The sequence below is a fragment of the Lithobates pipiens genome, unplaced genomic scaffold (genome assembly GCF_037356315.1).
Source record: "Lithobates pipiens isolate NorthernLeopardFrog02 unplaced genomic scaffold, aLitPip1_a1.2 Scaffold_16, whole genome shotgun sequence".
In the NCBI taxonomy this organism is placed as follows: domain Eukaryota; kingdom Metazoa; phylum Chordata; class Amphibia; order Anura; family Ranidae; genus Lithobates; species Lithobates pipiens.
In genome coordinates this window covers 376,623,085-376,646,191 of record NW_027507748.1, presented here as the reverse complement: position 1 = coordinate 376,646,191, position 23,107 = coordinate 376,623,085, and the positions used below count along the sequence as shown (strand labels likewise).

Genomic DNA, 23,107 nt, shown 5'->3' with positions numbered 1-23,107 from the left:
TTCGGGGTGCACCTTACATAGACATCTGTGCATGAAGCCGCTCTAGGGTTTTCTTCAAGCCAAACCCAAACACTTTAGCAGCAATTATGCATAATTTTGAGACTTGTTGTCTTTTATACTCAACAGCAAATAATCACTTTGTAAAAATACTTTTCAGCACTCAGGCATGTCAAAGCCCCACCATTGTATAATTGTGCTTTATCACTCAGCTAATCAGCCAGCCACAAGAGGCTCCATCCACCTCTGTATTTGGCTGCAGCAAGACCCAATGATAGCCTAGTTCCTCCTTCTCTGGCAGGCAGGAAACAAATAGGAGCACGTGACACAAACATTCCCGCGCTCTGATATCACTTGTAGCAGAAGGACTTGTACGCGACGGTCCTTACGTAAGCACGTCGGGGGGCTCTCGCGAGCTTTGGAACGTCTGCTTCCTGCGAGCTTTGCGGCTTTTCCTTTTTGGCTCCTGAGTGTCCTTTTGGCTGCCGCCATCATGTCGTCAGGTAGGGGTGTTTTTAGCTCGGGCGGTATCCCTGCTTGTGTGTCGGAGGCTGGGCCGTGTGTCCAAGCTGAGCCGGTTATACATTAGGAAGGGTGTGAGTGACGCAGCAGGGCGGACAGAGGCCGCGGGGTAGTAGTAGCAAGACGTCTAATGTTATATATGTCTGCAGTGCACGTGTTCCGTGTATAGATGTGTGTCTGTGGAGGCTGCATGCTCACTCAGTCACATGGCAATGCTTTCCTTCACCTGGGGGCCTTCCAGAATGTAGGAAAAAACACATCTCCATTATCTGTTTACCCTATTAAACCTCAACTCTAGGCTATTTTTTTTCCTCTTTCATATAGTTTGGGTTTTTATTGCTGTGGGTATTTCTATCTGTCCTGGTAACCACACAGGAAGTTATGGGGGAACTACCCATTGGGGACATACAAAAACCTAAAAACACTTGTATGTGGGGTTAAAATGCTTGTCATATGTGGCTACTTCTCCCTGTAAAGTGTAGGCTCTGTACTTGTCTTTTCATGCAAACTGTTGGCAATCTAGCTATCCTTTTTGTAGTGTATGGAAAGCCCCCCCCCCCCCCCCCCCAACGTTTTAAAGTGGTATCAAACTAGAAATGTAATCCCTACTAGCATGGATGTGCTTCTATGTTTAAGTGTGGTCATTTTGACTGTCAGGAACACCAGGGGATTTACACAAGAAGAAAAAACAGAATACGGTTTCCATACAAGTACGTGGGAACGCAGCCACGTTTCAGGAATGTGAAATGCTGGGTAGCCTACACTTTATTATATGAGGAAAACGAGAGGCTACTGGGATCCTCTGTTTGGCACCTTGTTCTCCTAGCTCACACCAGGAGCCATGTGATTTGTGCGACTGCTAGTGTGACTCGGCCCTTGGACTTTTTTGAGCCTTTATTTACTAGGATTCCTCTTTTTGTCTGTAGCCTAACCCCAGGGGTGGCCTGTCCATTAAGGGTGCATGGGGGCCGCCTCCCATTCATGCACCTGGCCCCTTTGCGAGATGTCTGATGCATGAATTCCAACGAGGGATTGCTTTTATTTTGAAGCACCTAATTGGAGCGAGAGGCTCTTCTGATGGTCATTAAATAGTGTGGTCTTGGGGCGCTGAGAATGTGAACCTCCTCCCGGCCAATCAGGAAGTGGGTCTTGAAACCAGTCACCCGATTGGCTGAAAGGACAGGCGATCTTATTGGACACCTAGCAGGAGGGGAGGAGATGCGCGGCGAAAGCTACCACAAGGACACAGGAGCCAATGCCCACACCCTAGAAGGGGTAAGTGCTGGTGCGCAGACAGGTCCCCTGTCAGATAATGCCTGCCCTGTACTGTGCAGCGCTTGCGCAGTACGGAGCTGCCGAAAGTCTCCCAACATGAACAGCTGTTGATCAGCTGTACACGGCGCTTGCGCAATCAAGACAACATTGTGCCGCGCGCTCCCAATGCTTGTGCAACTCTGCAAGGGACGGGTGTATTATTCATTGAACCATGCAAAGGGCGGATGCATACCGAAGAAGCCGCATAATGGGTGTGGATTTCTCAAAGAGTCGGATGCCATCCATACATACATGTATACATCCATCCATAATACACGGTTTAAATGCATCCCTTGTAGCCATCCTGTGGTGAAGGGGTTAAGCTATAAGCACAATAAAAATTTACTGTGGAAAGTATTCAAATTGCTTGTTATGTATGTAACCCGCCCATCAACATTTTAACTACCAGCCCTTATCAGCTCTGCCCATCATTATAAAATACCGCCTCTTCTGTAGGCATCCGCCCCTTACACGCTTCTCAATACATCCGCCCCTCTGAGAATTCCACCCCCCATCATATGAGCTCTGCCCATCATGTGGCCTCTTTATACATCCGCCCCTTGCAGAGCTGAACAAGCATCAGGAGCACATGGCACAATGTCGTCCTGATTGCGCAAGCGCCGTGAACAGCTGTTAATGTTCAGAGATTAACGGCGGCTCCGTACTGCGCAGTACAGGATGGGCATTATCCAACAGGACCTTTCTCGGCACAACACCGGAACCGCCTGCCCAGCTGCCACTGCCTCACTTCCAAAGGCATTTATTGAATAATAAGATGGACCAAACACAATCTAACACTACTTATCCAGTAACTGACAAGTCTTCTGATATCAATGAATAATTCGACGAGAAGTGTGAGAGAAACCTTTGCTACAAGTATGAGTAATGTTCACTATTCAGTTTTGAAAGTCTGTGTGTGAAGCAGATGTTTCAGAATGTGGTTTAATTGGCAATGTATGTCGGCCACCTATATGCAGATTTTTTTTTTTTTTAACCACTTGCCGACCAGCGCACGACGATGTACGTCGACAGCACGGGCAGGCAAATGGGCGTACATGTACGTCCCTTTAAATTTGCTGCCCTGCCATCGGGAGCGCGCCGCCGCCGGCGCACTCCCGCGCTGGTCGGGACCCCCGTGAGTCCGGTCGCAGGACCCGCGGACTCGATCGCCGCGGGTATCCCCGCGATAGTCTCATGGAGCGGCCGAATGGAGAAGTGCCGTTGTAAACAACATTTCTCCATTCTGCCTAGCAACTAGTGACGCTGATCTCTGCTCCATGTGATTGGAGCAGAGATCAGTGTTCACTAAATGAAAGCCCAACCCCCCCCCCACAGTTAGTAACACATCCCTAGGAACACTTAACCCCTACACTGCCACCCACTGGTTAACCCCTTCACTGCCAGTGTCATTTACACAGGAATCACTGCATTTATATAGCAGTGATTACTGTATAAATGACAATGGTCCCAAAAATGTCCGATGGGTCCCCCACAATGTCGCAGTCACAATAAAAATTGCTGATCGCAGCCATTACTAGTAAAAAAAAATAAAAAATTAATAAAAATGCTATAAAACTATCCCTATTTTGTAAACGCTATAACTTTTGTGCAAACCAATCAATAGCTTATTGCGATTTTATTTTTTTAAATTTTTTTTCACCAAAAATATGTAGAAGAATACGTATCGGCCTAAACTGATGGAAAAAAATGTTTTTTTATATATTTTTGGGGGATATTTATTATAACAAAAAGTAAAAAATAATGCGTTTCTTTTTTCAAAATTGTCGCTCTATTTTTGTTTATAGCGCAAAAAATAAAAACCGCAGGGGTGATCAAATACCACCAAAAGAAAGCTCTATTTGTGGGGAAAAAAATACGTTAATTTTGTTTGGGAGCCACGTCGCACGACCGCGCAATTGTCAAAGCGACGCAGTGCCGAATCGCAAAAAGTGGTCTGGTCTTTGACCAGCAAAATGGTCCGGTCTGAAAGTGGTTAACACTAAAGCAGCCCATGCATTAGTAGATTTTAGTTTCCAGTTCAACCAGTGAGCTTATTGAAAAAAGTCAGTTTACCCTATCCACATAATTTAGGTGGATGAGGGGGGATCCTCCCATTTGAGCCTTTGTATCTTGACAGCCTGGAGATTTCCTATAGCCAGTGGCGCTGATCGAGGGATTTTCAAACTCATTTTACAGAAGTAGATCAGCTTCTGTAAAACCAGACCTTTCTGAACTTGCCACATTTAAATTCATGTATGGCAGACTTAGAGGACGTTCCATTCTCCTATGTAAAAATTAATTCAACAGCTACAAAAAACTGTAGCGTCTGAAACAGCCACTCGCTTGTCCCACAATCCACGAATGGGCCCATATAAGGCAATCTCCCCTCTGCTTGGCTGTTCACCGGCATCCTAATCGGGGCACTCGGCTGTAACAGCTTAAGGCTTTGCACATGCACGAGCCACGTCATTAATGGTCCTGCAGTCTTCTGGGACCTGTTGCGTGTCCCAGAAGATTGTGGGGTGAGCGGGTACCTATCAAAATTTGGTTACTTGCTCCACTTCAGAAACAGGAGTGGGAGAGGAGGCCTTAAAGCAGAACTTCCCCTCATGGATGAAGCACTGCTTTAACTTAGAGCGGCATGATTCTGGCCAAAATGAGAATCACAATCTTATTTTTTTTTTTTTTTTTTTTTCTTAGGATAAAAATCACGATTCTCACTATTCTCGTGAAGTAAAATCTTTCACATTATACAAAAAGGGCTAACTTTTTTTTTTTTTTTTTTTTTTTTGATTAAAGTAATTTTTTTCCCCCCCCAAAAAATGCATTCGAAAGACCGGTGCACAAATACAGTGCGACATAAAATATTGCAACACCACCATTTTATTCTCTAGGGTGTCTACTAAAGTATTGTTTGGGGGTTCTAATTAATTTTCTAGCAAAAAATGATTTTAACTTGAAACCAGTAAATGTCAGAAAAAGGCTTAGTGGTTAAACTTTTTTCACATACAGTCTATTCCATTGACAAATTGTTACAATGTTTATACTTAAAGCAGGGTTCCCATTTAAAAAAAGTCAGCAGCTACAAATACTGCAGCTGCTGGCTTTTATCGGTTTGTCCCTGGGTCCAGCAATGCGGGGATCGAAGCACCTCCCCCTCCGTTCGGCGGTTCTCCGGCATTGTAACTGTGTGCCTGGCTGTGGCTTCACAGCCAGGCACCCACTGCGCATGCGGCACGTGATTGGCCACGAAATCATCTGCGACCTGTCGTGTGTCCCAGATTGACAAGAGGGAGGGGCAGAGCTGCGCCCTTCCTGCAATGAAGGGAAGTGACGTCGAGCCCAGACACTGAAGGAGGCAGACTGAGGGAACCCCTAGCAACCGCTATTTAGAGGTGAATTTAAAAAAAGAGAATCGCCTTCGTTGTATGTGAGCCGCTTTAAGCAGCTCAGGGGGCGTGCTTCCCCCCCCCCCCCCCCCAGTGTTAACCCTCTTCCCTGCCAGTGACATTTATACAGCAATCATTTAGCTCTGATCACTGTATAAATGTCACATGTCCCAAAAAGTGTCCTGAACTGTCTACCACAATGTTGCAGTCCCACTAAAGATCACCTCCATTACTGGTGTAAAAAAAAAATCGAAGTTACTTACCGGTAAAGTTTTTTTCCAGGAGTCTTTCAGGACAGCACACTTGACCTCAGCTCCTCCCTTCTCAGGAAAAGCCGCCTCCACCAGATCTTTAAAACCATTCCTTCCCTCCAGCTAAGGGTGCAACGGATCAAAAAACGTATGGATCGTCCTTTGGATCGGAATCGCGGATCAGATCATTTTTCGGATCAGCAAATAATTGAATTTGCAAAAACCTATGAAAATTTCACCACCATATAGTCCCCACTGTAATATCCACAATCTCCCCCACTGTAATATCGGCAGAGTATGGCGGGATGGCTGTCACAGAGCAGCGCTGTGGGCACTACAGATGCCCACAGCGCTGCTGCCATCCGATTTCTCCCTTCCACTGTACAGAGAGGGGAGGGAGGAACCGGCGTCATGACATGTTTTACAATTACATTTGATGGAGCAATCTCATTGTAAACGGCCTGGGTTTAGAAAGATGGCCGCTGCTTCGAAGCTGCGGCATGTGCCGATCCAAGCGGGGTGACCCGTTCGGCTCACAGATCGGTGACGATCAACTGCACCCCTACCTCCAGCTTTTGCACGAGCACCTCCGGCCAGACTAGGGAGACATAAAGATACATCATAAAAAAAAATTACACAAACCTGATGCTCTCATATCCTAATGGTAAGATCTTATTTTGGGTGGGTACCGGTGCTGTCTTGAGACTCCTGGAAAAAGCATTACCGGTAAGTAACTTTGATTTTTCCCTATTTTTGCCTTTCAGGGCCGCACACTTGAGAGGATAAGTGAGCACCTACCCTAGGGTGGGACTACTGCTTGCAGCACCTTATGCCCAAAGGCCTGGTCCTGGGCAGACAATAAGTCCAGTCTTTAGTGCTTAACCCCCCTGGCGGTAATCCTGAGTCTGGGTTGGGATATTACTAACAGGAGCGGTAACCCCGAGCCAGACTCAGGATCGCATCGCTGGATGCAGGGAGGACACATGGAGAGTTACTTACCTTGTCCCCTGGATCCAGCGATGTCCTCCGCGCTGTGTGATCGAGCTGTCCTCCGCTCGATTCACAGTGCCGAATGCCGCCGAGCTCCGTTCCCTGCGGCGTTACGAGGCACGGGAGCGGAGAACGGCGGCAAATTCAAAAAAGTAAAAGTACACAAAACACACAGTACTGTAATCTTACAGATTACAGTACTGTATTAAAAAAATTACACACCCCCTTTGTCCCTAGTGGTCTGTGCAATGCCCTGCATGCACTTTTATATTATAAATACTGTTTTTTTTTTTTTTTCTGCCTGAAATTTGGAGATTGTCCATGGCAACTAAAGTCTCCCTTTTCCAGTGTTTTAGGATTTGATTATAATAATAAAAATTATTCAATAATGCAGTGCTCGACAAAACCCGGCCGCCAGGTCGCATTTGCGATTAGAATTACCGACCTGGCGCCTGGGGCATCACAGCTGGGGGTATCCTGTCAGCGCCGATATGGGGAAAATGCATTTAATAACAAAAAAAATAAGACAACAGTAAAGTTAGCCCAATTTTTTTTTTTATATTGTGGAAGATAATGTTACGTCGAGTAAATCGATACCCAACATGACATACTTCAAATTTGCGCCCGCTCATGGAATGGCGACAAACTTTTACCCTTAAAAATCTTCATAGGCGATGTTTAAAAAATTCTACAGATTGCACGTTTTAAGTTACAGAGGAGGTCTGGGGCTAGAATTATTGCTGTCACTCTACCGATCGCAGCGATACCTCACATGTGTGGTTTGAACACCGCTTTCATATATGCGTTTGCTTCTGCACGCTAGCATGGCGGGACAGGGCGCGTTTAAATTTTTTTTTTTTTTTTTTTTCTTTTAACTTTTTTTTTTTTTTTTCACTGTTCTTTAAAAAAAAAAAAAGTGTCACTTTTATTCCTATTACAAGGAATGTAAAAATCCCTTGTAATAGAAAAAAGCATGACAGGTCCTCTTATATATGAGATCTGGGGTCAGAGAGACCTCACATCTCATATTTACACTAAAATGCAATTTAAAAAAAGTTTGTCATTTGAAAAAAATAAAATGTCCCTATGGGCAATGACTTGGAGACAGGTGGGGGGCTGGGGGGGGGGGGGGGGGGGGCGGCTATCTTCCCCTCGCTCGTCTCCATGTCGGGCCAGGGACAGGTCCAGATCGCCGTCATGGACCCGGCTCCTAACTTTTTTTAGCTGGCTCCTAGATTTCAAGCAAATTTGTCAACCCCTGCAATAATGTATTATAAACTTTATCATACCCGGGATGTCTGCTAGACTCTGGTTTGAACAGATTTAAGAGAGTTATTTCTAAGAATTACAGGACTACAATATAAAACGCCAAATTTCCACGCAAAATAATTGTACCGCTTTCAGCACCTAAAACCAGACTGAATCATACCGCCAGGGAGGTTAATGAAAGTCTTAACTTGACCACGTTGTTGCTCTGCAGATCTCCTCGGGTGTAGCACCAGCCCACTCTGCTTGTGATGATGCCATAGCCCTAGTGGAATGGGCCCTAATACCTTCCGGGACCTCCACCCCCCTTTGCTATGCATGCCTGACTGACTGATTGCCAACCTTGTCCACCTGGCGTATTTCTAGACGCTTTGGACCCCTTCCTAGCCCCTGAAAAAGAAACAAAATGAATCGGACTTCCTGAATTGCTCCGTAATCTCCAGGTATTTTAACACACACCCCTCCTAACTTGTGGAAGACATGTTCCTGTTCCCTCACAGGATTCAAACAAAAAGCGGCAAACAAATTTCCAGACTTCTATGGAATTTTGAAGCTACCTTTGGCAAAAAAGGCCGGATCGGTTTTAAAAATAATCCGATTCGTAAAATCCTGAAGGAAAGGCGCCCTCCTTGAGAGTGCTTCTAGCTCACTAACCCTTCTCGCGGTAGTGATTGCTACCAAAAAACTATCTTGAGGGTTAAAAATGTCACTACAAGAACTGATAGGCTCAAAAGGATCCTCTGTAAGAGCCTGCAATACTAAAGATGGATCCCAAACTGGAAAGGGATGGAAACTGACTGGTCTGTCTACTTAAACCTTTAAAGAACCTGGGAAACCAAGGATACGCTGCCAGTTGCTGTTCAAGAAAACCACTTAAAGCAGAAACCTGTCCTTTAAAAGTACTGAGAGCCAGTCCCTTATTCAGAGAGAATAGGAGTTTTTGCGTTTTTTCTCGACGCAAAAAGATACACACGGGCTTCCCCACTTCTAGACAATCGTCTTATAGATTCCCAGATTCAGGACCCAGTCGCTCTCCCTCCTGCTGAGGAAGTCTGCTCTCTGATTTAGCTCTCCTTTCAGGCAGGGCTGGACTGGGACAAAAATTTGGCCCTGGACTTCATCCAGACCGGCCCACTCCAGTTTTGCAAACATGCACAAAAACAGTATGCTGCGCACTTGCACGAGAGTGACGTCATCACGGCCCGGCTAGACACATAACAGGAGTATGCAAACTCAGAAGCCGACAGCACACTGCTGGTGATCTTTTATTTTCCAGTCCCTGTCCCCCTGTCACCTGCCCGAAGCCTAGCTCTGCATTATATAATTTAAAATAAACAACTAATGTGCACACTTATTTTTGATCAACCGCGGTAATGAGAAGCTGCCAACATCCAACAGGTTAACACAAACCCACAGATAAATTGAATATATAGCAAAGGATGTGATGCTAACCAAAAAAACATTAAAAAAATCCATTTGGTGCAAATAATGATTCAAATAATACAAAAAAATCCAACATAGCTAAAAGTACATCAAACGTGTCAATTAATATTGAAATGCGCATAAAAATTTTTTCAGCAAAAGATTTATATATAAACCATGCTTATAATTAAAACCATTTTATCCAAACTATGTCCTTGGTATTAAAGTGCAAAAAGAGTGCAAAAAAAGCGGGGATTTTAAATATAAGCATGGTTTATATATGAATTTTTTGCTGAAAATATTTTTATGCACATTTTAATATTGACAGTTTTGGTGAACTTTTAGCTATGTTGGATTTTGCATATTATTTTAATCATTATTTTCACCAAATGGATTTTTTTGTTTAGCACCACATCCTTTGAAAACGCACGCACACACACACACACTTGTGTATATATATATATAATTTTTTTATATATATATATATATATATATATATATATATATATATATATATATATATATATATATATATATATATATATATATATATACAGTATTCAATGGCTGTGCTGGGTCAGCCGGTTACCTGCAGCACCGCCATCCTCCAGCCTCCCTGGTCTCCTCTGGGGACTTCTCTGCCTGTCGGCTGCTCTCAGGACATCACACGGCAGCCCCTGCTCATTTAAACTCACAGCGTTCGTTACCGCGGGGGCCGCTGGAGATAGCTGAGTTTTGTTTGCTGAAGAGCTGTCGGAGAGGAGGGGGGCGGGGGGAAGCCAAGCGGTGGCGGAAAAGGACGACGGTGGGCCGGAGGTGGCCGAAGATGTGTGCAATGCCGGTGTTCTGAGAGCGCCGAGTGGGGGCGGAAAGAGCCGAAGTGCGCCGCGCTTGGAAGTACAGCGGTGCTCAAATGAATGGCTGCGCGAGTAGCGCAGCCATTAATTTGGCAGGCTGTCACTGAAACCGGCCCACTGAGCCATCGGCCCACCGGGAATCTCCCGGTAGTCCCGATGGCCAGTACATGCCTGCTTTCAGGTGTACTGCTGATAGAGAGTGCACTGTGACCTCCTGCCCAGCTGAATATTGCTTCCGTTAGAGAGCAAAGGGAACTGCTTCTTGGTGCCCCCCCCCATATAGATTGATGTAAGCAACTGCTGAAGAATTGTCCAAACGGACCTGAACATGTCCCTGGAGTTCCTGTTGGAAAAACCTGAGAGCCAGGGAGATGGCTCTCAGCCCTCCAATTCAAGGACTTCTCCACGTCCTTGAAACTCCAGGATCCTTGGGCCAAACCTTTCTTTGCTACCTGCAAATCCTGAACCAGCTGCTCCGGCGAAGACACAAACAGGAGCCATTCGTCCAGGTGTGCTACCACAAATTCCCCTGAGTTGCACAATAACTTTGGTAAATATCCGGGGAGAAGAGGATAGCCCAAAGCGGAGGGCTCGAAACTGCAGATGTACTACTTCTGACCCTGACCTTACTGTCAACCTGAGGAATCTCTGGCTGTCCTTGGCAATTGGAATGTGCAGATAGGGGTCCCTTGGATCTATGGACGCCATGAAGCAATTTGAAGGCTGCAGTGTTTTCACGGAAAAATGGAATCCATCCGGAACCTTTTGTAACAGATTGACAGATTCAGAGGTTTCAGGTTTAGGATAAGCCTGAAGGCTTTCTGATCACAAAAACGTGGGAATAGAAACCTCTGCATATCTCCCCAGGAGGAACCGTGACACTTCTCTGGAGGATTTGGAACAGCAGGATGTAGTCAGAAGGGCTGCCGCCTTCTCTGCACGCCTCGGTAGATCTGTGATTAACAAACTGTGGGGGGGGGGGGGGGCGACTTTAGAACTGCAGTTTGTACCCCCTTCTTTTATAATGTCTAGTATAAATGGATTGGAGGTAACCGACTCCCACTCTGGGAGAAAAGCCTCCAGTCTTCCTCCCACCGGGGTTAGCCTGTCATTGGGACTTTTGGGACTGTTTAGGACGGTGAAAAATTGCTCCCCTCATGCCCTCTGCCCTTGTTGGTCAAGACCTTTTTTCTCTGTCCTGGGAAAGTTAAACTTCCTTTTGTGGACGAGTCTTTTTAGCCTTTTCCCCCACTTTTTTTTTTATTTTTTATTTTTTTTTTCTTTAAGGGAAAAGCCTTCTTTTTATCTGCTGTTCGATCAAGGACAGCCTCCGGGTCTGGACCGAATAGTAAATCCCCCCCCCCCCCCCCCCGTGAAGGGAATACCACAAAGCTTGATCTTTGAAGCATTGTCCCCTTGCCATGTTTTTAACCAAAGCACCCTTCTGGCTGAATTGGCCAAGGCAGAGGATCTCGCAGACATGCAGTCCGACTCTGCTGACGCATCTGCTATGTATGCAACTCCCTTTTTAAAAGCATTGGGAAGGAGGAAAGAATAGTTTCTTTTGCGGTCCCCGCCTCAATATGAGCTTTTGAGTCAACCAATGCTCCATGTTATATGCCACCACTGCGACAGCCATGGCAGGCTTAAGATTGCTTAAAGTAGGGCTCGACGAAACCTGGGCGCCAGGTCGCTAGAATTAGCGACCTGGCACCTGGGGCAGCACAGCTGGGGGTATGCTGTCTCCACCCTAGAGAATAAAATGGTGGTCGTTGCAATACTGTCTGTCACACCGTATTTGCACAGCGGACTTACAAGCGCACTTTTTGGGGGAAAATGTATTTAATAAAAAAAGACAACAGTAAAGTTAGCCCAATTTTTTTTATATTGTGAAAGATAATGTTGCGTCGAGTAAATCGATACCCAACATGTCATGCTTCAAAATTGCGCCCGCTCATGGAATGGCGACAAACTTTTACCCTTTAAAATCTCCATAGGCGACGTTTAAAAAATTCTACAGGTTGCACTTTTTAAGTTAGAGGAGGTCTGGGGCTAGAATTATTGCTCTCTACCGATCGCAGCAATACCTCACATGTGTGGTTTGAACACCGCTTTCATATATGCGCTCGCTTCTGCACGCAAGCTTGGCGGGACAGGGCGCGTTTAATATATATATATATATATATATATATATATATATATATTTTTTTTTTATTTTAACTTTTTATTTTTTTCACTGTTCTTTAAAAAAAAAAAAAAAAAAAAAGTGTCACTTTTATTCCTATTACAAGGAATGTAAAAATCCTTTGTAATAGAAAAAAGCATGACAGGTCCTCTTATATATGAGATCTGGGGTCAGAGAGACCTCACATCTCATATTTACACTAAAATGCAATTTTAAAAAAAATTTGTCATTTGAAAAAAGAAAAAAAATTCCCTCTAAGAGCTATGGGCAATGACTTGGAGACAGGTGGGGGGCTGGGGGCTATCTTCCCCTCACTCGTCTCCATGTCAGGCCACGGACAGGTCCAGATCGCCATCACGGACCTGGCTCCTAACTTTTTTTTAGCTGGCTCCTAGATTCCAAGCAAATTTGTCAACCCCTGGCTTAAAGAAGAATCCAAGATTTCTTGAGAGAATCCATCTTGTCAATAGGGTCTGCTGGCATACCCATATCTTCAAAAGCCAAATCTGTCTTTCTGGATACCTGAGAGAAGGCTGCATTCAGTCCAGGAGATTTGTTCCACACAGCAGATTCATCCTCTGAAAAAGGAATCTGCGGTTCAATGCTCTAGAAAAGAGGCTTCCTCTCTGGGTCTCGCCATTCCTTCCTAATGGTGTCTACCAGAACCTCATGGACCGGGAAGACCCCTTTCTTCGATTCTCTGAGACCTTCATACATCTGGTCATGGAGAGACCGGGATTTTTTTCTCCCCTTGGATACCTAGTGTAGTGTGAATAGCAGGAGCTTCCACTTCCTCCAAGGAGAGCTTGTAATGGGAGGATCTGGAAGACTCGCCATCCACCTTCTCTCCCTCTGACTGAAGAGTCTGAGGATTCACTGCTAGGATCATCCTCTAGTGTCGTTCTGCTACCCCCCAGGTAACCCTTCATTAGCAGAGGGACCTGCCAAGGGGCCAGGTGTGACATCTTGCTGTGCTGGCAGAGGACTAGCTGGGGGTTGTATAGGCTGAAAATTCTCAAAAACGAAGCCTTAAAAGACTGAAAAGTGCTAGAGAGCTCTTTAACAGAAGCCGCCAGACCAGAACTTTGTTCCTCAGCATGATCCCTTACTAAGCCCTCAATGCAATTCCTGCATAACACTTTCCCTCAGGATTACCCTAACGCAATTCTACGTAAGGTGCACTTCTTAGACCTGTGTGAGAGCTTTTTTTTTTTTTTTTTTCTTCCATGGACTTGACCTATAAAGACAAAAGAACCCCACCAGCGTCAGCCCCTGCCAGCAAATCGACACCAGGAGTGCACCCTCCCAGGGTGCCAGACGTACAACTCCTCCCCTCCCACCAAGGAAGGGAGTTTACCTGTGGAGCTAAGCAGGAAATGGTAAGGGAACACCACCCCAGGGTTCACTTTACCTTAGAACGGCTGGAGCTGGCATCACCTGGAACCGAACACGAACCATCCAGCCGAAAGACTGCTACAGAGTGGATACTAATTGCCGGGAGGCCGTCCCTGGATGTCCTCCTGTTTACTTCCCCTCTGCATGCCGCCGGTCGTGCATCGGGGAAGTTTTGTGCTGGCCGTGTCCCCCGGACACAGCCAGTCACAGATCCCTGTAAATGGGCAATCACAGCGGCCATTTACAGCGCGATCCGCGTGCCCAATGAGAGATGATCTCTATGTAAACATATGAGATTATCTCTCATTGCCGCTCTCCCTCCTCACACAGACAGCATGTGAGATCACACAGCGGTTAGTATAAAAAAAAAAAAAAATAGTCCATCTGTCATCAGTGTCACGTGTCATTGTCCTTGTGCTCCAGGGCCTTCAAAAGTGTAATGGGTAGTCAACAAGTTAGATGTGTAATTTATGCTCCTAGAACACGTGATGGCGCTCCCTGCATGTTGGGCCCCTCTGTGGTCAGGCTGTGGAAAAATCCCACACATGTGGTATCGTAATACTCAGGAGTAGCAGAATTTATTTTGGGGCATTATTTGTGGTATACACATGCCACGTGAGAGAAATAACCTATTACAATGACAATCTTGTGGAAAAAATTAAAATAAAAAATCTTAATTTTGCAAAGAATTGTGGGAAAAATGACATTGTCAAAAAGCTCACCATTCTCTTAGTAAATACCTTGGAATGTCTACTTTCAAAAAAGAGGTCATTTGGGGGTGTATTTTTACTTTCCTAGCTTGTTCGGGTCACAAGAAATGATAGACCACCAGTACATCAGATGTGATCAATTTTGTGCGATTCGCACCACAGCTTGTAGACTCTCTAACTTTCACAAAGACCAAATAATATCCACTCATTTGGGTTATTTTTACCAAAGATATGTAGCAGTATAAATTGTGGCCAAAATGTATGAAGAAAAATTAATAATTTGAAAATTTTTATCACAAAAATGCATTTTTTTTATTTTCAAAATTTTCAGTCTTTTTTTCATTTATAGCGAAAAAACTAACAGAGGTGATCAAATACCACCTAAAGAAAGCTCTATTTGTGGGGGGAAAGAAAAGGACAAAAATGTAATTTGAATTGTCATTCAAAGTGTGAGAGCACCGAAAGCTGAAAATTGGTCTGGGCAGGAGGGGTGTTTAAGTGCCCAGTAGGCAAGTGGTTAAGATAAATAGCCTGTGTGCTTCAGCGCCTCCAATACTTACCTGAGGTCCCTATGTCCATCAGTGTCTCAGCCATCCTAAATTCTCCTTCCTGATTGGCTGAGACAGCAGCACAATTGGCTCCCGCTGCTGTCAGGTCAGCTAGCCAATTGGGAGTGAGGGAGCAGGGCCAGGTCAGGGCTTCAAGTCTGCATGGACACTGGGAGCTGGGACTCGGCTCAGGTGCCCCTATAGCAAGCCCCCCCCCCACTTTCCTGGCCTCCTAGGGTGCATGCTTGGCTAAAGGGACTTTGGGGGAGACCCCATGCCACCCCAATGTTGCATTGCTAACATTGCCTCTGAGCACATGTTGCTTGGATGCGACTTCAATTAAATTCAATAGGCTGAAATCGGACCAAAGTAGTGCAGGATCCTTTTCAAAAGTCAGACCAACACAAGTTGAACCAGTAAAGATGGCTCTCATAGGGAAATATAAAAATCAATATGTCATACGCTCTAAGAGCTCATGTCGCACCAGTGTTAACCGGGTCCTATTTAACAAGCTGAGGTTAGATGCTGATTGGCTACCATGCGCAGCTGCACCAGATTTGGTACTCTACAAATCCTTAGTAATTTAAACTCCATAGTTTCTAGCCCATCTTTGACATAAGCAGGAGAGTGTAGCCACCCTCTAAACCAGGGGTGTCAAACCTCGTTTCATCATAGGGTCCATCAGCATTACGGCTGCCCTAAAAAGGCTGGATTCTGCCAAATGTTGAAATGGGGGGAGGCGGAGAGCAGGGGGTGCTGTGGCTGCACAGAGGTACAGGATGTGTAGGAGTTCTGTCTTCATCTCTGCTGCCAACTGCTGAGGGGACAGATACGAGCCTCTCCCTGACTGCATGGAGAAATGCAGGATTTGGTCTAGGGTTCTGTCGCACTCCTTTGCTGATTTGAGACAAGGTGAGGGCAACAATTGGAGTAAAGATGCAAGGGCCACATAAATGGGTCTGGAGTGCTGGATTTGGCCCCTGTCCTTGTGTGTTGACCCATTTGCTCTAAAGGGAAATCCTGATTACAGCAGTAAAAAGAAATGTGCAGTTTTGGAGGAGTCTTGTAGCAATAAAGGCTACTTTCTGAGTTGACGTAATACATACACCAGAGTTTAATGTCATTTTTAAAATGCACAATACTATACATGTTTTGATTACAAAATATCAGTCAAATAATGCATACATATCAATGGGTTTTTTACAAAGGGTAAATCCACTTTGCATTGGAAGTGCAGTCGCTGTAGATCTGAAATGAGGGGAAGCTGCTGATTTTTTATTATCCAATCATGTGCAAGCTAAAATGCTGTTTTCCTTGCATGTCCCCCTCGGATCCACAGCGAATGCAACTTCAAGTTCAACTTGTAGTGCAAAGTGGATTTGCCTTTAGAAAAGATCCCCCACTGGGATAGTTTTTATTTTTGGGCCGCAGCCAGCTGGAACCCCCTATTCTGAACCTGCAAATAAGCAGGAATCCCAAGTTCCTAAATTATATATTTCTGTAATTCTACTTTTTGCATTTTCTAATGTACTGTTTAAAATTGTATTTTTAGATCCTGGCAGTTATGGAGGCTATGGAGGACAAGGGTATGTTTGTTTTTTTTCTTCACCTACTCACTGGTAATGTATGTGTGCAGTATGTTGGGACCCTTAAGGAAAAATAAACTCCAGTGACTGGATAATGGTTTGTACCCTCTTATTGTAGGCATCGGTTAAATGCTTATTTTTTTTTTCCCCATGTTTATCAGAGTACATTATTGCAAAAAGATTGTCCTATTGCAACAATTTTTTATTTGTATTAGATTCTTCACACTTGCCTTTAAAGGAGTAGTACAGCCAAAGCTTGTTTGGCTGTATTTTCTCCTGTGGATCACAGGACTGCAAATCGTTGAACTCCTTTGATCCGTTTGAAGCCTGCTGACATCACCAAGCTGGCTCAGGCAAGATCGCAACCATATGGTCTGGATCCGCCCACATGCCTGGAGCGGCAGCCGGCTCTGCCTCTCAGCAAGATGCTAACAGTCACCAACTCTCTGCTCAGGGAGCTCAGAACTATGCAACCAGCAGTGTTCTTTCAGTTCTCAGCCTTAGAGCCGGCGGGGGGCAGATGCAGCATCCACCTAGGTAACTACTTTAAAAAAAAAAAAACTGTTTTGCGGCTGAAGACCTCCAATGTTATCTGCACTAGATTTGTCAGGAAAACAAAAATGGCAACTGCCTTAATTCATTACTACAATTTCTCCAAGCGTCTTCCAGGACAGCCCAAGAGACCTAGGGCTCCTCCTACCAGGACAGGAAACACACATTACCCCCACCGGATAAAAGGGCTGTCCTTCAGGCCCCATGTCAGTTATTAGTGTTTCCTCCAGACGGAGGGTAACATGTTCCTGGAACCTGGTCCCCTAGATCTCATAAGCAAGGGCTCTAATGGCTGTTTGGGGTATATCACTAACCTTTCTCCTCTGCCAGAAGCAGCATCTCTGCTGGGGAAGCTGACTGTGCTGCTCTCCCCTGCTCATGGTGCTTGGAGAGGTCCAAGACCGGGGTGATGTTGGGTCCCATAACGTGGTGCATAGCAGAACGGTGGTATGTTACCCGCTGACAGCATGGCTTGTATGTGCAGGGGAAAGAGGAAGCTACTGTGCTTCAAGCTGGCCCACAGGCAGTATCCAGTCAGGGTCACTTCAATTTTTTTTTATTTTTTTTTTATAAAGTAAGGTGCACATGAACAAGGCAGTCAACAACTCAAGTTTTCCAAGCTATACAGTGCAGCATCAGTAGCTTTTAAAAATGTTTCTGCAAAATGCCTTTACAGCAACGTGGGGAGCTCATGTGACCTCCCACCACTCTCCTCCTGGCTGACATCAGCAGGGAAACGCAGCCCCTCCCATTGTGGTCCTCTGAGGAAGGAGAGCACCTGCAAGTCACGTGAGCGCCCAGGGGCAGTGTAAAATTAGGTATTTTGCGGAATTAACTACAGATGCTGCATTAAATCTGTGTTTGTGTGTTTTTTTTTTTCAGGAGTGACTTTACAACCCCTTGAAGTACTCTCTCTTTAGGGAAGAAGAGAGCTTTAGGCCACTTTCATCGGGTGGGGGGGGGGTGTTCACGGTAAAACACTGGCAAGGCTTGAGAGGCACTATTCAGGCACTTTACAGGCACTATTTTTAGCCGTAAAACGCCTGAAAAGTGTCCCCATGTGAAAGGTGTCTTGTACTTGCCTGATCCCCTGCTCCACCAGCAAATTACACTTACTCACTATCCAGTAGTGGACTGCTTCTTATGTCCTTATGTTATGAGGCTTTACAATGTCAGGACTTGAGACCAGTAGAGTGTGGTGTTGCAGGAGCTGTGAAGGGATCAGACTTGTGTGGGCAAGATCAAGTACATATCCCTTTTTATCTATCTCTCTCACCTAGACCAACATGAGCAATAATGCAGGCCCCGACCCACTACAAGGGAAAACAAAGTTCAGCTCTAAAGATCAGAGATTAAAAAGTATTAATTGGATCAGCTCAACAACCAGGCAACTGGCATTTTAAAAAGTTGTGTTAGAAACCACAGTATTTCTCTTAGCTAAGGTTTCCTATTGCAGCAGTAATGTTTAAAAATGTGTTCTAAAATGTTTATTTTTTAGTTACTCTGGTTATGGAAATCAAGGAGGACAAAACACTGGGCAGCCTGCACAGGTAGGTTATATTGTGTTCTGCATTTTTAGTACTCCAAAGTGAGCTTGATGCTCTGTTGTCTCAGAGAAATGGATGTCTCTATTGGAGGATTTACCCTCTCCTCCTCTTTAGGGACAACTCGACTAGGATACCAACTTGAGTAACTCTTCCGCACGGTTTCTCAAAGACCCCTTTCACACTGGGGCATTTTTTCAGGAGCATTTTGGACCCTGCAGTCTGTGTGGAAGCCTGAGTGCTTTCACACTGAGGGCGATGCATGGCACGATGTTTAAAAAAAAAAAAAAAAAAAAAAACTCCTGCAAGCAGCATCTTTGGAGTGGTGCAGGAGTGCTGTATCACCACTCCTGCCCATTGAAATGAATGGGCAGCGCTGGCAAAGCGCCACTGCAAAGGTGCTTTGTGGATCGTTTTAACCCTTTTTTGGCTGCTAGCGGGGGTTAAAAGCACCCTGCTAGTGGCCAAAAACCTCTGCAAAAACTAAAGGGCCATGAAAAATTACCTCTGATGCCCCAATGTGAAAGCAACCTTAAAAGAAAGCCTTCACATACGTTAACACAATTCTAGCTAAGCTCCAGGGAACTAGTCAGCTGGTCTATGCATATTTTTTATGAAGTACCTCTTAATAGCAGCATGCATAGTTGTGAAATGCATATACACATCTAGTCTCTTAAATATTTTGATCATAATTTAGAGGTTAAGTTTTGTGGTGTTCATGTAATGCAACTACTATTACATTTCCTTGTAGTCAGGCCCAATGTACATGGGACGTTTTTACACCCTCTCCTGAACAACTTTAACTTGACGGATACTAACTCACATTTAAAAAGACTGCTTTGCCGCGTTTACATGCCGCATTTAGAAGTGTTTGAATTTTTTTTATATATATATTTAAAAAAAAAAAACGCATGTAAATGAAACGCAGATAAATGCACATTGGCCACATTTGGCATCTGAAATCGTATTTTTCTTTATTTTTTTGCCTTCAAAGAAAAGCCTATAAACGCAACTGCCTAAAAACGACATTAAACAAACCTGTGTCCATGTACACATAAGAGAACATTGGATGAGTTTGGGGGCAGCTGAAAAAAAGCATCCAACTGCCTATGAACGTCCGTTTACTAGCAGCAGTGTACATGAGTCCCAAGTCTGTGCTGTATCAAGAGCACAGGTAAAATTTATTAAAAAACCTCAGCCAAGCAAGAGGGCCTTGCATAGAAATGCAGGACTTGATGATCGAAATTGGATGTGCATTTTGTTGACATATTCACAACTCCACCAAAAATTTTGGTTTTCAACCCCCCCCCCCTCTCTCGTACTCCTGAAGTAGTAGCCTACAACGCCAACATAGACTGAATATCTTTTTTTTTTTTTTCTTTCTTTCACAGGAGTAGATAAAATGCTTACATGTTTTGGCGAGTAGCCTTGTTCACAGCATCATTCTCATAGTGTTGAGGGGCTGTACACATGTGGTGGTGTTTTGCGTCACAGCTGCAGCAAATTTATTATGACTTTGAGTTGAGTGCCAGCAGTGGCGGTCAAACTTGCTTGTTCACGTCAAAGGGTCCACTCTGCAACCATGTGCCAAATGTTTTGCTCACAGTTGTGGCACGTTGGTCCTATTAAATATTGCTGTTTGCAAATAAGGCAATCGGGAGGTGGCAGCGCCACCTCCTGAATGCCTGACAGTGGCTACTTGGCCATCTTCAGAAAAGCAGTCCACTTGGAATATTTTTCAAAAGCTGCCTAATTGTGAACTTGGGCCTCCAACATAGTGCTAGTATTTGGTAGAGGCTAGCATTTAACACCTTAGTTCTTTTACATTATTTGTAATGTAAAATAATATGCAGCATGGGCGTTGTAAAGCCTTTGTGTTCTCAGGTTAGTAGAGATCTCGCTACACTTGTGTTGCATAAAATACCCAATTGGCAACTTCAGCTCCTTTGTTATTTCACACATCTATAGCTTTTAAAATCTTAATTTTTTTTTTTTCCCCCCACTTAGGATTACTCTGGCTATGGACAGACTGCAGAGTCATCTGCTTATGGACAAAACTATGGAGGCTATAGTTCTGGCTATGGACAAAGTCAATCAGGCGGTATGTCTTTGTGACATCATTATACTTCAGAAATTTAGTGTGTGTGAAATCATGCCTGTTACAAAATCAACAGGGATAGTCTGGTTTAGTACAATGTTTCTAATGGGCACAGGGCCTTAGTGCATCCGTGCCAGCACATATTTTTGGGATGTCTTCTAGAGCATCCAGGGTTCCCTGACTCCCAGAAGCCCTATGTAATTTGTTGCAAGGTCTTCTGCCCTCAAATCCTTGCTGTTTACTCATCAGCCTTATTAAAGAGCAAGAAAATGTGGCTGACGGGAAGGGACAGAGCTTCTGGAACTCCATAAGACATCTAACATATTTACTCCCAATTGTCAGCCTCTAGAGTACTGTTGTGATTCTTTAGCATCTGATTTCTGACTCCTTACCTCTTCAAACTTCTTAAAGAGTAACTTCACTTTTGAGAGAATTCTTTGTGTGATCTATGTATATTGCTTAGATTTTGAAGACTTTTTTTTGCTGATTCCTACCTCTCTACGCTGAAGAAAAGGCTGTTTTTCTTGTACATCACAGCACACTCAGCTGGTTATAAGAACTATTTTGGTTATATGCCACCCATAGATGAATGGACACTGGTAGATCAGTTGGATCAATCAAACAGGAAGTTCTCCCTTTATAACCCCTCCTGCATAGGAAGTACCTCCAGTATTTATTTATTTTTTCTGCCAATATCTTAGGTGGTGGTCACTGATGTGATGCATATGCTCTGGATGGTTCTATCGAGCATCATGGACTTCATTTGGGTTCATTGAAAAAAGCTGCTGGCAAAAATGGATGGTACCCAAGCCTCATTGGATAGGAGAGATGATTCCTCGAGGTTGGCCTGTAATGCAGCCTTACAGCACTGGACTCTTAGTAATGGAACCCTGTGCAGTGTTCTGACCAAAGTGCACATCAGGTTCAGTGATCTGGCGGTATCCACATCTCCTGATGGACCAGTGGTGTCGACCATCTGAGCCACTGTGGTGTTGGCATTGTAGTGTGACTCATTCATTTTTCACCAGATGAACTGCGGCCACATCAACCTGATCGCTGTTGATCGGAGCTTAAGCTGGTTAGGTTAGTACTTTGATGGGACTGCCCTGGAATACCAGGTGCTGTAAGCTTTGCTTTTTTTTTTTTTTTTTTTTTTGGACCGCCTGGGTCTGGTACAGAGTCATTAGTCTTTTGCCTTGCATTGGCTCTTGGAGCAGAAGTTATGGGTTCATTATTGTATAACACTCGAATGGTAGCAGTTCCAAAACCAAATGGGGACATGAGGTCTTAAGATCTCAAGCCTCTAGCCTTCCTTCTGTTTCAGATAGGCTCAGTCTGTTCAGTGATGACCTCTCTGCAAGAGATCTATTTTTGGGGTCCATAGTCATCAATAACGCATATCTTAATGTGCTGCTTTTCCCCGGCCAATATTTCTCATTGGGTCAGAAAAACTGTTGTCAAGGCTTATGCCATTAAGGGTTAGATGCCTCACTGTACCGTCACAGCACTTTACCAGGGCGATTAGTGCTTCCTGAGCCTTCCAACATCAACCGTCTGTTTTCTCAAGTGTGTAAGGCGGCTACCTGGTCGTCTGTGCAAACTTTTACCAAATTTTCCAAGGTAGATGTTTTGACATCTTCGGATGCGCACTTCGACCACAAAGGTTTGCAGGTGGCTGTCTGGGGGTTTCTGGTTCCCCTTACAAGGGTTTCTGTTGGGTGAAGGTTTTTTTTTTATTTTTTATTTTTTTTTTCTTCCCCCATTTTGTGACTCCCAAAGGTTTTGCAAAGCTCCAAGTTCCAGTACTGGACTTGCTGAAGATGAAGGGGGTGTCCATCTCGGTATACCTGAATCTTTTCCCCCGAAGCGGTTGGGTTCAGGTGTTATTTCAATACATTTCTGAAGGAGAACATTGTATCTAGATCAAAGCACGTTCCCTATGGACAGTCCTACTCAAATTGGTGGTCAATGGTTTGGAATCTGGAGAAGGGCAACAGTCGTGTGCCTCAGGAAGGCAAACCACATACTGTGTGGGACAGCCTAAGTGCTGTCTGTTGCCAGTACATATCCCAGGTATAGAAAAGTCAGTGGGGTTGTCCAGTCATCGCTAACAATTTTCAGGACCACGCAGTTTCTGCATCCTGAGAATTTTTTTTGGCAATTTGCCAACGTTGGAACTCTGCAGGTGGATCTACTAGATTCCACGTTCTGCAACAAGTTGGACAGGTTGTGTCTGGGATGAGTCCCGCTGGCAATAGGGGTAGATGCACTGGTAACGCCTTAGGGACCGTTCTCTTTAATTTGATTTCTGTTTCAACTACTGCCGCATCTTTTGCGAAGAATTGGGGAGGTGGTAACAATGATAGTGCTAGCCAAATTAGCCCAGGAAGGCTTGGTACACTGACATGGCAAATCTTGGACACTACCTGCCCAGCGGGACCTAATGGTCTCCGGTCCTGCTATCTCCACACTGGTGGGCAC

General features: G+C 44.7%; 1 protein-coding gene across 2 annotated transcripts in view; it reads left to right on the top strand.

Moving 5' to 3' along the window:
* Positions 1–369: 369 nt before the first annotated feature.
* Positions 370–23,107, top strand: part of TAF15 (TATA-box binding protein associated factor 15) — a 64,306-nt gene continuing 41,568 nt past the window's right edge. For both annotated transcript variants that reach the window (XM_077482176.1, XM_077482175.1), the window contains exons 1-4: positions 370–500; positions 16,399–16,432; positions 18,483–18,534; positions 20,536–20,629. In XM_077482176.1, the coding sequence (XP_077338302.1) occupies positions 491–500; positions 16,399–16,432; positions 18,483–18,534; positions 20,536–20,629 (190 nt within the window). In that variant the 5' untranslated portion in view covers positions 370–490. The remainder of the gene's footprint in view (positions 501–16,398; positions 16,433–18,482; positions 18,535–20,535; positions 20,630–23,107) is intronic.